The sequence below is a fragment of the Pygoscelis adeliae genome, unplaced genomic scaffold (assembly GCF_000699105.1).
Source record: "Pygoscelis adeliae isolate BGI_AS28 unplaced genomic scaffold, ASM69910v1 Scaffold4, whole genome shotgun sequence".
Taxonomy (NCBI): Eukaryota; Metazoa; Chordata; class Aves; order Sphenisciformes; family Spheniscidae; genus Pygoscelis; species Pygoscelis adeliae.
In genome coordinates, this window is record NW_008824986.1 from 6,640,836 (window position 1) to 6,656,402 (window position 15,567).

The 15,567-nt window shown below is 42.4% G+C and overlaps 1 protein-coding gene across 1 annotated transcript in view; it reads right to left on the reverse strand.

Moving 5' to 3' along the window:
- Positions 1 to 1,840: 1,840 nt before the first annotated feature.
- Positions 1,841 to 15,567, reverse strand: part of JAKMIP3 (Janus kinase and microtubule interacting protein 3) — a 38,866-nt gene continuing 25,139 nt past the window's right edge. Inside the window, exons 11-21 of the mRNA XM_009325849.1 lie at positions 14,970 to 15,053; positions 11,927 to 11,989; positions 11,431 to 11,529; positions 10,311 to 10,409; positions 10,168 to 10,221; positions 7,372 to 7,437; positions 6,849 to 6,917; positions 6,667 to 6,744; positions 3,257 to 3,460; positions 2,842 to 2,907; positions 1,841 to 1,891 (exon numbers count right to left, since the gene is read on the reverse strand). Of these exons, the coding sequence (XP_009324124.1) occupies positions 1,841 to 1,891; positions 2,842 to 2,907; positions 3,257 to 3,460; positions 6,667 to 6,744; positions 6,849 to 6,917; positions 7,372 to 7,437; positions 10,168 to 10,221; positions 10,311 to 10,409; positions 11,431 to 11,529; positions 11,927 to 11,989; positions 14,970 to 15,053 (933 nt within the window). The remainder of the gene's footprint in view (positions 1,892 to 2,841; positions 2,908 to 3,256; positions 3,461 to 6,666; positions 6,745 to 6,848; positions 6,918 to 7,371; positions 7,438 to 10,167; positions 10,222 to 10,310; positions 10,410 to 11,430; positions 11,530 to 11,926; positions 11,990 to 14,969; positions 15,054 to 15,567) is intronic.

Genomic DNA, 15,567 nt, shown 5'->3' on the forward strand with positions numbered 1-15,567 from the left:
AGTCTTACCTGTCAGGAGCTCTGATTTTGCTTCCTGCCTCGTGCTTTCAAGGGACAGGCAGTTCGCACCCGCATCCTTGGGGACCTTCGTGACACTGCAGCTGTGGAAAGCTGCAGACAGGAGCTTGTTCTTGCTCTTCCTCGACAGCCCCAGGTTTGTGCGCTCGGCTGCAGTTCCCATTTAGCAACTCACACCGGTGGGATTTCTTCCGGATTTTCCCTCCTTCACTCGTTTTTCTAGATGATCCATTTTTCCTTCCTGGCTCCTGTGTTAGCCTCCTGGGCTCGGGCTCTGTGGTACTTGTGCTCCCTTGCCTCAAGGTGATAAAATCTTCTGTTCCTTTCTGCCGCCTCCCCCAGCCCAGAGCGTGCGGATCAGGGACAACGTGTTTTCCATTCACTCTTTTCCAGGCTGAACTTTTTGTTGGGACAATGTTAAGTCTTTTGTCATCATTTAGGGACAGCAATTTATAAATTATTGTGCCATTTTTCTCATCGTGCTGTGGGCCATGGTCTACTGAAAACTCCCCCCAAAATTACAACTTTCTTTCTTGAAGGGTTCAAACATAGGTTCATGTTTTTCCCTAAAACCAGGCTTGTGGGATAACTATTGGACATACCCTCTGTTATAAAGAAATACCTTGGAACAAACCACTTCATTTTCATTCACATTTATCTTTTTGTGAGTCACTCCTCTGGAACTCTTCCTAAAATCTTCTTTCAAGACAGATTTTTAAATAACTATGAATAACAAATATAAATGTGTGGCATATAAAACAGGACACGGTCACTTCTACAGAGAAGCAATTTACTACCTGCTTAGCAGGGAACCGAAATATATTCAGTTTATCTGAATTAGTATACTGCTCCTTACGTAAAGCTGAGAGCTATTTCAAGCAGCAGACCCAGGACTTCCACTGAAAGTTAGTTCAAGCAGCAGAGCCAAGACTCCGGGAAGGAGCCTGTGGCTGTAGGGGAGGGAGGGGGTTTTTGGCTTTCTTCTTTGTCAGCTTAGTTCTAGCTTTTCAAAATGCTCAGTCAGAGGTTTCAGTGGTGCAGACGCCACCTGTGCAGAAATTTCCACATACCCTAGTTCAGCTTCAGTCTGAAAGGGTCAGAAAGATCGCGTCTTCCACCGCCAGTAGCAAAATATGAGAGATATCTGGAGTTTTTGAAATGGCAATGTCTCTTTTTCTGTCTTGGTAATCAGTGCTGTCTTCTTGTTAATAACAGTAGAAGCAATTCTAGCTTCCTCAGTGGGCTGAAACAAGAAAAAGGTATAAAAACATGGATCAAAAAAAAGTATATCTGGGCAAAAATAACACGCATGAAATTTCTGTAAGGTTTATATTTATAACTATCTGTTTGAATTGTAAAACTGATAAAAAAGGATTTGTGTTGTATTCTATTGACTTTGATGACTAATAAGGAATGTTCCCCTCAGTGCCATGCATGATGTGGGCATTTCTACCATCTCTGGAAGCACAAACAGATTGGCTTTTTATCGCCTATTTACATGGGAAAAAAGGCAGGGTTGGGCAATATCTAGGGCCCTAAGGCACGATGCTGGGAAAAATGCACATTTATAAATGACATGTACCCCCCCCCACCATTCTGTTTTTTTAGTCTGAAGACAGGACAAGCATGTCAGACAGCCCAACCATGTGGCGAGGAGTAGTGGCTTTAGAGATTTCCATTTTGGGGTTATCTGGGCACCCAGGAGACCACCCCCAATACTGCTGAAGCCTGAGCAGCAAGGGGAAGGCTCTGATGCTTTACAAGAAGAAGAGGGGAGACCAGAGGTGATCCGAGGGCTTACCTTTTGTGTGTGGCCTGAAGGACTATGACCAAAGAATGAAAGCTAAAGAGAAAAATAAAAACAAAAATAAAAACTGAAAAGGGGAGGGAGGAGAGGAAAAAATGGAAGAGAAGAAAGAGAACAAGAGTTTACAGTGTGTTTAGCTGAGAAATAAGCTGTGGTTACAGACAGAGTGCAACAAAACTCTCAGTTGAAAGGAAATATAAAGTGTGAAGTAAGCTTTGAGGGCTCAGGGCTTGGCTCAGCTCAGCCAGAGCCCAGCAACCCTCGGACTGATGAGAGTCGTCTCCTGCCCCAGCGGAGCCCAGCCCAGTCGCAGCCAAGGGCTCAGGAAAAATGGGGAGGAAAAAAATTAGCTGAATTGTTCTGATACCTCAAAAAACCCCACAGTGCTAAGGTTTGGGTTTAGTTTCAGGTGAAAGTCCAGCTCAGTCCCTGTTGTACCTGAACAAGTTCTCCCATGGCAATTTCACTAGAAATAGATGGTTTCAGATGAGGGTAATTTTAGGGCAAAATTCAACAGTTATGGCTTGACCAGAGAAAGCTCGATGACATTAACCACGATGGCAGTGACTGCTGTGGCTGCAGGTGAGGACAGGAGAGAGAGCCTCCTCATTCCCTCTGGGGAAGGCAGGTCAGTGCAGCTGCACGTGCAAATGCTGGAGAGGGGAAGGAGAAAAGATCCCTGGCTCCTTCCCCAGAGCACGTGCGAGACCTCATCCCTCTGCCATCCAGCAGCTCTCCATCACTCCCTTCCCAGGGCAGATGGACCCCTCTATCCTTGCTAAGTCCTGTGTTTCAAACTTTTCTGAAGGATAACAGAAGGAAAGGTTCAATTTAAGCTGGCAACCTTTCCTTCTCAGAGGGACTAATGCAAATGCAAAATGGTTTCCTGGAGCACTTTCACATTAACTCACTGCACTAACAAACACAAACTTTTTATAAGAGTGTTTTCTTAGCCAAGGTGAAATGAATATGTGGTCATGTGCACATACAATAACTGTTTCATCTGCATTACCTTACCTTTTCCTCTAACTCTTTTATTTGTCTTTTTTGGCCTTCAATTCTTTCTTCTAGCTCTTTAATTCTCTGTCAGATGTCAAATAAAAAAATATTTATTAACCAACCAAATACAGATGTACCCAGAAGATGCATTATTTTTGGAGATATAAATTGTATGTGCTGTGCTTCTAAAAAAATAAATTGGGTGCTAAGCTGTAGATGAGTCCTCTGTGAATGTCACTATGTGTGACAAATTAATGAAAATCAAAATGCCCTGTTTGCAGGGATTATCCAAGGCAAATCAAAATCTGGCCGCAGGACCAGCCATTTCTGGTACAGCTCTATGAGGAGAGGCTGGTGCTCACAAGTTCATTACGTTTCCATCTGAGGGACCGTCCCACCCCAAATCTCGCCATGCCTGTGCACCGGCGCCTACCTGCTGTGCATGTTGAATGAGCTCCATCCTTTCTCGCAGGATTTGGGCATCCCTCTCCCGGAGCTCACTCATCACCTGCCGCTTCCATTGCTCTACGGCGCTCTTCAGTTTCTCTTTCTCCTCTTCTGAAAGAAGTTCGGAAATTTTGGCTCCAGCTTCTTGCTGCAGGGCATCATAGAGCATGGCTTCTAATTCCAGAATTTGCTAATCAAAAACAATATAAGGCTGTCAGCTTGACCTCGTCTCTGGTCAGATGAGGATTTTGTGAGGAACTGAAACTCCTACCCCGGTAAGGCAATGGGAGTGGTAGAGGGGTTGTGTGCTGAGCCTCCCACACAGGACAGTGCAGAAAACTCAATCCAGGGGGAAAATACTTTAGGCTGCTTTTATCCTGTGGGGCTCTGAGCAGCACTGGAACTGGGACGGCCCCTGGGCCCAACCTAGTCTGCCTCTCAAAAAATATACGGGTGTCAGCTTCTCCTTTCTGGAGATGGGGAGATGGCTGTGGGGAGAAAAGGCAAAAAGAAAAAAAAAGGGAAAAGGGAAAAGGGAAAAGGGAGAAAGGGGAAAAGGGAAAGGGGAAGAGGGTCATAAAAGACTCATTTTGTGAGTTACAGATATTTTTAAATGTAATGTTCAGTCTCTCAGTTCACGTTTCCCAGCTATTCTGTTCACAGCAGCAGAGGGCATGGCAGCACCAGTTCATACTCCTGCCAGAAAGGAATGACTCCCTGTTGTGTGCTTGCAGCATTTTGTACCAACTTGCTTGAAATGCCCCACCAAAAGGTGTTTCCAGCACTTTCTCTGGCAGAGCGGTCAGCTCCAAGAGGCTTTATGCTCAAGAAAAATGTATCTGGTAGCTGGGCTCTCTTCCTGCAGCCTCAGGCTGCAGAGCCTTTACTTCACTGCATCAGAAAATGTCTCTTGCACAAAGACAGATGTACCCTCCAGATTTATTGAGATATAGAAGTGTGTAGGAAACGGAGTGGCAATGTTTCCCCAGGGTCACTGAGCCTGGTACCCTCCTGACACCTGGTCACCTTCCTGGTGACCTTGCCAGACAATGTCTTCTGCTTCAAAGGCCAAGATGAATGCTATTCCTTCAGGCAAGCCAAAACCAAGACAAAATCTTTTTCAGCAAGTTTGACATAGAGAAAGAGACAAAGCAGCAAATGACGGCACCTTTGCACACCCTCTCCAAAGCTGGTGGCATCTTGCAGAGCTCTCCGTGGCTTCAGGAGAACACGACTGCAATAGTGTGGTTTGAACCTTGCAGAGGTCTCCATGGCTTCAGAACAGGAGTGCTGCCATAGTGCAGCTTGAACCTCTAGACAGGCTGTTTGAAAATGCTGTAGATGTCTGTTGTGATAATTCAGCTCAAAATCGACAAGTTTTTCCACCTGAGGCTGCTGGTGGTGTTTTCTTACTATGTCTTAGCAGAGTCAGGACAGAAGAATACAAGCATTTGCAAGAATAACAACATCATGGCAGGAGTTATGGATACTGATGGTAACTGAAAGACAGCAACCGTGGTACCTCTATGAGGAAGATTAGATTAGATCAGATCTCAGAAGCAGATTCTGGTTTCACTTTTAAAAATAATGCTAACATCCTTGCTAACTGTAACTGTCTCAACAAAATGCTGTTATTTGAGACATGGATTTCAGTTGGGTCCCAAACCTCAATTACACAACCGTTATCCCTCTCTGATTATATTGACTTCTAAAGAAAGAAGAGCGTGGGGAAATTCACGATCTCCAGAGCAGCAGCTGTGTCAGAAATCTCTGTGTGAGCCAAGTGCTTCTTGGAGCAAAATCCCCTGCCAGCAACCAAAGGGAGTGAAAACCATGCAAAAAGCTTAGCGGTTACAGCTGGTAATCTTGTTGGCTGCAGTCAGCGGGGGAAGATTAGCGGCTCCTCATCTCAAGGGGCACAAAGGAAACACGGAAGTGGAACAAATTGTAGAAATCAAAAGAGCTTTTGCCACTCAAATTTTGGGGCAGAACAAAGCTTTCTCGCTGCTTTCAGACTGCATTTGTGCCTGGGAGTAAAGCCCATCACTTTGCCTGGGGACACTCGCGTGATGCGTTCAAAGAATACAGGAAAATGCAAATAACCCTCAGCTACTTCTGCATGGGCTGCAACACATTTATTACGCTCGTTCCCTCTCCACCAGCAGCAGAGCCAAGGAGCAGGTAGTTGTTGGACTCTTTGGTAAATTTGGCATCCTGGAACTGGAAATCCATCTCATGGATGGAGAGCGAGTGGCTGGCCATGAGCCGCAGGGATGCCGAGTAACGCCCTAATCGACAGCCACAGCTTCATGTCTGAGCTCTCCTGCAGACTCCATGACGTCACTAGGAGTTTCAAGTGATGCCATACAATTTTTCCCACTCTGCTGCTGTTGCAAGTTTCTGCATACTCAGATTTATGGATCTGTTTCAGAACTCGCCCAAGACCCAGAGGATAACCTCTCCCAGGGCTTATCTTTGAAGATGAATCCTACAGGCTCAATCTTTGGCTGCACCAAACTGCTTCTCAGAACAGCTCAAGGCTGCAGGAGATAATCTGGCGTTAGGGCTGAGACCACAGGTAAAAGGGGCTTGTGTACATTCCAGGGTTTCCATTGTCCATAGACATTGGTTCCAGATATAGCTCAGCATTTGGCAAAATCAGTCTTAAAAATCATCCTTACAGGAACAGAAAGTGTAGTGAGTAAAAGCTTCCCCCAAATGGTTTGAGGTACAAATAGGTAATAGGTATCCAGAAAAAGAGGCATAAATACTCATTGCTGCTCAGGAAGTGTAACTGTGCTCAAGATTTAAATGGAACTGAAAGAATGAGATAAATCAATATGAAAATCTATGCATTTATGTCTTTCATGAGTATACATTGAACTTTTCTCTAACTGAAGGAAACAAGACAGCTGATGACTGAAGAGATGGTTGAAATGGGTTAGGACCAGCTAATGACGAACTTGACATAAAAGCAGTTTCATTTCCAATTTACAGAATCACATAATACCTCCAGCTGTTTTGGTTACAGAGGCTGTAATCTAAGATCTAAGGAAATGTCTAGGTCAAAATCTTTATTTTGAGAGGAAAAGAGAAATTACTGAAAACATCATTTTCTTATCAGTCATTTACCAAAACCTCTGCTAAATTACAATTTGTGTTTAATAAATCAGTATTGAGGTCCTAATCCTGCAAGAACCTTGCAAACACAAGGAACTTGGTTCATAAGGAACTCACTGTTAGCTCAGGGTATAGAGGGTTTGTTTAAGATTCAGCCTATTTAGTCCTTGGCTCTCTGCATTAGCAAAGAATTTTTCTATAGAGGGCAGACTACCCATATTACACGAGGTAAGTTAATCAAGATGGCATAACTCAGTCAAGACTGGTTTTCCTCACCTTGTGAGCTTGGTCCAAGGACTGTTTCCTGAAGTCGAGCTCATCATCCAGGTAGCCCTTTTGCTTGCTGAACAGCTCCTGCGGACACAAGGAAGAGGCAGTCAGTGCAACGGCTGTGGCCCTAACGCGACTGCTCTTCCTGCTGCCTCTCCCGCCGGTTTGTTCCCCTTGTCTCTCCGTACCTTTTCATTCTCAAGATCCAGCATCTTCTGCTGCAGCACAGACTCTGTCACCTCTATCTGCTGTAGCCACTGTGCACAAAAACAGAGATCGGGTGCTTAAGCGTAAAGAGCAGAGGCAAGCACGTCTGCGTATTCAGCTTTCACTGTGACTTTAGGGTGTGTCAGCACACACTACAAGTACTTAAATTCTCTAAATAAAAGGGGAAAAATTAACTTTATTATTACATCTTTTCTTTTATATATATTGGTGATGGAAAAAAGCATTATTTCAAAGCCTAGCCATTTACCTTCTAACATCATTTTGTTAATTAAGTAACATTTTAAAATAAGCAATGTCTGTCTGTATTGTCTGAATGTTACCTTTATTTTGACAAAAACTAGTGTAAGTGTAATTCCAGATAAAGAATCAGGGCATTTTGTGATGAAACTATCATTTACATCACCAGTGTCCTCAAGTGAGCTATTCTGAGAGGGTCAGATGCTTTCATGACACACGTTTACTGATGAGTGATGCAGTCATTACCTTTTCAGCCAATGTGAGAACTGTCCTTGCTTGTATGACAACTACTTGCTCTTCGTTGGTCAGATTCTGCACCAAAAGAGGAATATAATTACAACAAATCCCAGTGTCTTGTTATTAATCCACTACTTGGGCTACTGCTGTTTTAAATAAATATGAAATTAAATATGTTTGAGGAAAAATAAACTAAGGCAAAGAAAACTAGTATTGTAATGCAACATTGTAAAAATGATTGTAACTATTCATGTTGAATTGTTATCATACATATAGTTAATTCTTCTAAAATTCCCACATTTACAAAAAAAAAAGATATTGAGACTGGATCTACTTTTTCCCAGCAGGGAATAAACACACAGTTACACAAGACAAAATCAAGTTTAGCACAATGTGCCATTAAGAAAAGAGATGCAATCTTAAGTCCTCTGTGTTCCATTTTATGCACAGTAGGTTAATACACAATCCTTATTCTGCACAGCTAAAAGTCATGATTTTGGAAAACACTTGTTAAGATGTTAGTTTTTCAGTTAATATTTTGGGGTTTGTTTTGGTTGTTTTTGAGGTTTTTTTTAATGAAAATACTGAAGCTGTTTTGCATTCATCCCAAACCAGTCTTACTCTGACCACATCTACAGTAGCAGAAGTGAATCCTTCTAGTTTGGGACCCATATTTGCTCAGATCCAGAGAGCCAAGTCTGACCCACTGCTGTCAGGTACAGGAGGATGGGCCAGTCTCCGTGTGTTATCATTCCCACAGGGTAATTAGGAAGTGGTAAGAAGGGTGACTATGGTGAACTTCAATTTAATGCACAAAGCTGGCGACAGTGGAAGTGCTATCTGGCAGGGATGGGAGGAGACCTGTCCTGAGGACCCCTGAAAATTATCTCTTCCATAAATGTAATTTTTTTTTAAAATAAGTTATGTTACATTAAAAATGAAAACATCCACACAGAACATTAATGGTGTTCTTTCCTGTTCTGTGAGTTATCCCCTGACCTGACTCCCCTGTCTGTGGGGAAGAGGAGGGCATCTGTGTTCCTCAGCCCCCCTTCTCTGTGCCTGTCCCCAGTGAACCCGTAGGCTGCAGGGGATGTATTGCACTCCTCTGACCTTATGCTCTACTCCTAGAGGTACTCTCTCAAGGGTTTGCCTTACTCAAAGCCGTATTTAACTCACGACAGTTCAGCGGGAAGCAGCTGGAAGCTGCCAGGAGGCTTTACAGAAATGCAGGTGAGAAATTGTGCAGAAAAGAATGGAATCACTTGCACACAGGCAGGACACAGGTTCACTTTCCCAGACTCCCTAACAGCCAGACATGACAACATGCACCCACAGGGCGGAGTCTGCCATCGGTGGCTAAGTCTGATGTTAAACATGTGAAAACAAGAAAAAAACAAGTGGTAACAGCCTACAGTTATCTTAAAGCTATGTGAGGTGAGAACTGAGAACTCCCCCTTGTGTCGCATCTGGAGTTAACTTGTTGTATGTAATAGGAAAAAAAAATCAGGAGGAAATAACATTATAGACTAGAGATCATTAATGTAAGTAAAGAAGCCAAAAGGAAAAGAAAGAGAATAGAAAACTTGAGAAAAGCTATCACTTTTTCTGTTCCTGTTTATCTCCAAGTTGCCTGTTTGGGATGCTGTCCCAAAACAGTCTGCACAGGACTAACCTGACATTAATAATGCCATTGAAGACAACGTTAGCACAGGCATTAACAGATGAAGGGGTATTATCTTTCTACACATTAGTAGGGTCAGTCTTAGCTCGTTCATGATTAAGGTTATATGTATCTTTTTTTTATTCTTTGCACACAAAAGATTTTAGGATTCTTCATATTTCTGCCAGTGTGAATATCATTAACTGCAGCAGTGGTGAAGATTATTAATTGCTTCAATATGTTTCAGCTCCTCCACTAACTCGTGGCTTGATTTTGTGGGGCAGAGCTTGTAGATATCAGAGACTGGGGATGGTGGAGACACGATGACCCAACTGGTCTAATCAGAGAGGTGGACAAGAGGTACTTCCAGGCTACCCCCATGGCCCTGGGGACGGTGTTTTTGACAGAGGCACAGGGGAGAGCTGGGGCAGCTCAGGTGAGGAGCTGTGAGAATGGTGGGGACCTTTCTGCAGACCCAATGTCTGCATCGGGGTTGTCCCAGGGAGGAGCCCCGCAGCGGCCGAGGGCTCTGTGAGACCCTCTGCTCTCCTCTGCCCCTCATAGCTACGGGGGCTCTGTGGCTCTGCTGATAGATGAGAGTACAGGAAAAAATATATAAGGGCATCTGTATCTTCTATATACGTAACTATAGGTATAATTAATCACTTCCATTTGCTAAAGGAGAGATGCTTTCAAATTTCATATTATTTGTTTCTTCTTTTCTTGCTGCTGTTGTAACTTTTTGTTTAATATCCTAGTTACTGTCGAAGGTTTATGGGTTATTAGACACAATTAAAATACACAGCTGCTAAAATGCAAAAGCAAAGCAAATGCAGAGTAAGCAAATAAACAAACCATGTGTGAACAGTGACCAGAAAAAACCCCCCACCAAAGTTTCAGAATATTTTCCAAATCATTGCAGATTTAAAAGCAATACTGTGACACCAAGATCCCCCATGGCACTGGTCAGAAGGCTATTAACAAAATCTTAAAAAGAGAGAAAATGCTTAGCTCATAGCCCAGTACTTTGACCGCAGGGAGGACAGGTTGTACAGTAGCAAACCAAGAAGGCTTTGCTAACTTAACATGAGGACAAATATTTACCAAAGCATGCACAATTTATTAAAGGAACATACACTTACGGCGTTATCCCCTAAAATGTCCAATTTTTTCATCAGCTCTGCTACTACTATGTCCTAACAAGAGAGAAATGGAAAACCAGCAGTCAGAACAGTGTGTCTGATTTTATTTAGGGAAAGGAAAGTATGAAGCAAGAATCCCTTACTGTTACACCTTCTGCCTCGCAGTAGACTTGGAGAGGGCTTTTCCCCTCTGTAAAAGGACCGTGATGGAAGTTGATGGCAGGTGATCGTCTTTCTCTCTCCTGAAATGACAATAATTGCTTGGTTATACACTACGGTATGTCACAAATGGCAGCTTCACCAAGAACTTGATAATTATGGTTTCAAAAAGGCTCACTCTAACTGAACACATTGCAAAGCAATGCTGTCACAGAGTGGCTTTATTTTGGGTGAACAGAGCACAGAAACCCTTCTTCCTACACCCTGTAGCTATTGACACTAACAGCCAGGAGCAAGAGCCATTTCTCTGGCCAGACCATGTGCTTTTGTGAGGGTACTCAGGGCTGACAGGGAAGACCTCCACCTCACTGCAAAGCAGGATAGACGTACATATTAACAGTGCTAATATTTTCCCACCATGCTTCTTCATTGGGCAGTGACCATGACCACTTACCTATTATTTTGACTACATAATATATTTGAATAAAACTATACACTTACAGATAGTATAATATAAATAGCATTTAAATTTTTCTTGTAAGTGGCTGCTTTGCTACTCTCTCTTTGGAGAACGTGGAAAACAGCTTCCAAGAGCTTATGGATTCTGTTTATACAGGTAATGATACAGAAAACAGAAGGCTCAGTGGAGTAAACAGAGCAGTCTATAGGCCATGTGATTCCTTCTCTGCAGGTTTAGCAAGAGGTGAAAAACAGCAATGAGTTTTGGCAATGGAAAAAAGTTCCTTTTTCTTTTTCTTTCCCACATATGATCTGTTCTGGTTTTACCTCTTTGCATTTCAGAACAGATAGAGTATAGTAAAATGTGTATGTACGTCATGAGCCAATCTTCTGGATCTTAAAATTATTTAAGTAGTAAGACTGCCAGAACAACCTATCAAGAACACCAGTATTGATCCCTGGGTGTTTGTTTGAGGTTTTTTTTTTCTCTTTTTTAGCACTTTGTACTAAACCCTTTGGTCTCGTTCAGTGCAATGCAGCTCTTTAGAATAAACATGGGCGAGTTCCCAAAGCCACAGTGCTCCCGGCCATGGCTTGCGCAGCCCAGGGCAGGTGGGCAGGACCATGGCTGCAACACGTGCTCACTTCAAGCTCCAAGATCCTGAACTCCAGGAGCTCGTTTTGATCCTTAACATCCTGGACATCATGTTGTAAGCGAGCTTCCTCAGCTTCCATTTGTTTTATCTGCAAAATAAAGCAACATGTGTTAGCACCGTTTCCAGAGTGTCACTCAAGATCCGCTCCGCTTTGACCGTGCCGGGGAAATGCTGGGGTCAGCATGAGCGCCGAGGGTCCGAGCCCACACCCTGGGGTCAACACGAGTGGGGACTGCAGCACCAGCACTGGGGGAGCACGGGGCTTTCCCCCACAACCACGTCCTCACACAACCTCACACCAGGATGTTTTATGGGGCAATAGGGAATGCCAGAAAACCACTTTTTCTGGCAGGTTTATAAGGATCTTGTTATTACATGTGAATTATTTCCAGTAGAGCTGTGTGATACAGATTAAAATATTGCACCTTCTGCATTCCTTAAGCTACAAATATTATTTGAATAATACAAATAGAAACATTGAACACCTTTTCTACCAGTTCTTGATTTCTTCTATACAATGCTTGCTTCTCCTCAATCCACTTCATATCCTTGAAAACGAAATGACCAATATTGTAGGTGAAGCTGGCAATGTTTAGCACAAACACAGTAGCAAGTATTTCATTAAATCACACATCTAGAGAAGAGGGACAGAATAATATTGCATATGAAATTGTAATTCCGTTATTTCCTATGATATGAAAGCTCACCCTTTCCATCTTATTTTATCAGTCTGTAGTATACAAATGGAATAGAAACACTCCAATGATTAAAAAAAACACTTTCAGATAAAAGATTGGTTTGCATTAAAAGGGGTATTTCTAGCTGTGCAGTTACTATTAAATTTCAATTATACTGAACACAAATTACATATTCTGAACACTAGGAAAAATAAACCTTATTTTGAAACTAATTTCTTAGTTTGATGTATATATAAAAGCCACAAACCCCAGAACATTATTAACAATAATAAGAGGCTAAGCTGGAAAGGTAATGATCAAATGATTTAGTATTATTTTAATGTTCTCAAAAAACATTTTATGTTTCTGGGTTTGGGTTTTTTTTTTTGGTTGGTTTTTTTGGCTGGAAAAGTAAGACACAAGCTAGAAACAGCCAAGGAACATTTCTTGTATTTCCAGCTGGGGCTTGGATATTTGCAGTCTGCGATATTTAATTCTCAAGGCTATCCCAAGGCTAGAGGTGTGCCTGTTTCTTTATCACCTTTGGATGCCAGTGTGCGAGGTGGTTTTAAACTCTGTACTCTTCCAATTTAAGGTGCATTCTCCTTTTAACTTTTCCTGTGTTACGCTACTTTATCCATATCTCTGGACTGTGTAACCTCAGTGCCAGGATTGACTAGTTCACCTGAGCCATGAGGAGGAGGGTGTTGCGTGGTGGAGTAGAGGTGCTTGGCTTGAGTTGCCACCCCGCTGCCAGGATGCTCCCCGATTTTGGTGGTGTGGACATGGGCGCAGGATCCTCCTGCATCCAAGGGACCGCACAACTGCACTGTGAGCATTGAGAGCCACTCGGCTCTGCAGGCAGGGAATCAGAAACTCCCAACACCATGCTGCCTTTTCTGTTTGGGGAACATTACAAGGGAGAATTTTCTAACACTAGCTAGGCAAGGACGTATGCAAACGGCAAATATTTGGACGCAGCACTACAGTCCAAAGGGATCCAAATAGCATGCAACAGCTAGAAGTATAATGTGGTGTCTGCGAGGGGCTGAATGTCACCCACCGAAAGCTGCAGTGGCATGCAAACCTGCCAAGAACTTGAGTGGGGCTGGCTTTGCAGAATGAAATCTCAAGGTCGGACCAAGATGACAGACTACCAAGCCAGCCTTGAATGAGCCAGTCATGCAAAAGCAGACACCTTGCAGTGAATTCAGAAATTAAAATTACCAAGTGTAAGCCTTAACACATCAAAGCAAAAATAAGACATCTTAATAATGCCTGATGGGATGAAAAAGGTAGAGCTCAATAGATGTTTGGTTGAATGTGATGTGCTTCATGTTAATCATTTAGACTAAATTTCCTAGAGTGCAATTTCGTAGATTATTCAGTTGTATTTCAAATTAATCCTTTTTGAAAGAATGACTGAGATGATTTGACAAGCTATTGCATGAACAGGCTGCACAGTGACCTACACAAACAGCTGAACTGGACACTTCAAATAGCCCTAATACACAAATTTACTCTGTATTTAAAGAAAGCATTCACAGCAAAGTTTTTCACATGATAAGAACCACTTTGTCTTTGCTGAAAATACACAGCCTGTGCTCTGCACTTCCTCCTTCCCTTGAAACGTTTAACCACTTTCTAATTTAACACCCGATTTTCTCCTTTTAAGAAAGCAAAATCTTGTGGAGCTACAAGGAAAGATGCTGGCAAGGAAAGCTTACTTCTACATTGACTAAATAAACATTTCATTAGAAAAGAAATATTATTCCTTTATTTTACCTTCCCAGTTTTCTCCTAGGTATCAAAAATACTGGTAGTCTGTGAGATTTTAAAGTAGACCAACTTCTTGCCAAACACAATTGTTCCCTCTCTTTGCCATAATACTTTCTCAGTATTTATATTCATCTTCAAATTGATAAGGGAACTGACCTGTTATTCACCGATTTAATTTTCAGGAGATGCATAATAAAACAACAGAGAGCAATTTTAAGCTAGGGACAAGTAAAGGGATAGAGGAGGACTAATGGGCATGGCTGTCAGCTGGGTGCCAAACAGACCCTGCGCTTTGGGGCTTCAGGCAGTGACAATAAGCATGGGAATTCATTTCCTCTCTGGCTGTGCAGAGAAATTCTCAGTGTCCTATAGATATATCGCACCCATTTTGACTTCAAAGCTGTACGTGTACCGAATTCAGGCACCTCTTTACCAGCTGACTTTTGCTTTCCCTTACTGTAACATCTACGCATCACAGATCCTTTCACGCAGGCATCGCCTGCTGTTCTCTCCATTACACTGGAGCAAGTGAGGCATTAAGGCTGAGATCAGCAAAGATATATGGGGCTTTAATGGGTGTTGATTTCAGGAGTTAGCATGTAAGCACTGACAGGGACTCAGGGCTTTGGGGACTGATGTTTGAGACATTAACACATGTAAATGTGGCGAGTGGGGTTTTCAAAAGCCCTTGCAAGCCTGACTCTCCTTGAAACTAACTAGACCACATGTATTGAGTGTTTTATTTTCAATTAATTGACACGTTTATTGAAATAGTACTTGGTAGATTACATTAATGTCGCCTAAATCAGAGGTGCAGCGGTGATGGGGATTGTGCAGGGTAGGTCACTACAGTGCACATTGACAGGGACAATAATTGCTTCCCTAGTGTGTCTGCTTTGTATGAAGTGAAACAGCTATTGAAGAGTCGCATCAGGATTATTCTATACATACATAAACGCTCACTAGCATCTGCAGTATTATATGGTAATATGAACAGGCATGTTTCTAGAGCCCCCTCCTGCCCCCAGCACGAAGGCTGGAGAAAGGGCCAGTGTTTGGCTGCATGCATTACCTGCCCCTGCTCAGCAAGGGCCTTCTCCAGGTCTTCTATCTGAGCCTGAGATCGGTGTATTTCTGCTTGGAGCTGCTCACGTGTCTGTAGGATACGAGGGAAGAAGAAAAAAATAATAAATCAAACTTTCTCTAAAAGACGAAAGCTAACACAGGTACAGAAAATAATTAAAACATCAAATACTTCTAACAAATAATTTTTAAAGTTGTTTGGCAGAATAAATTTGCAACTAAGCACATAACATTAGTCATTAATCATAAAAAGAAGTCTGTAAGATAAGATAATAATTTTGAGACTTAAGTCAAGATTACCATAAACAGCATCCCATTAGGTAGACAGTAGGACAGCAAAATATAAATGGCTTCTTACAGCTGGTTATGACAGTCTGCAGTGAGCAGCCTTCCCTATTGTAGAACAAGGCATTTAAAAAAGCCAGTGTAATGCAAAGATTCATTTCTCCATGAAGACGAATGAAAATTATTATGCGACAATTCTGGGCACACCTGATTCCTTTAAATTTTTGACGAGTTAAAAAGCTCAGAACAAACCCTACATATGTAACATTACAAACTGGCAAACTGCATTCCTCCTTATGCAT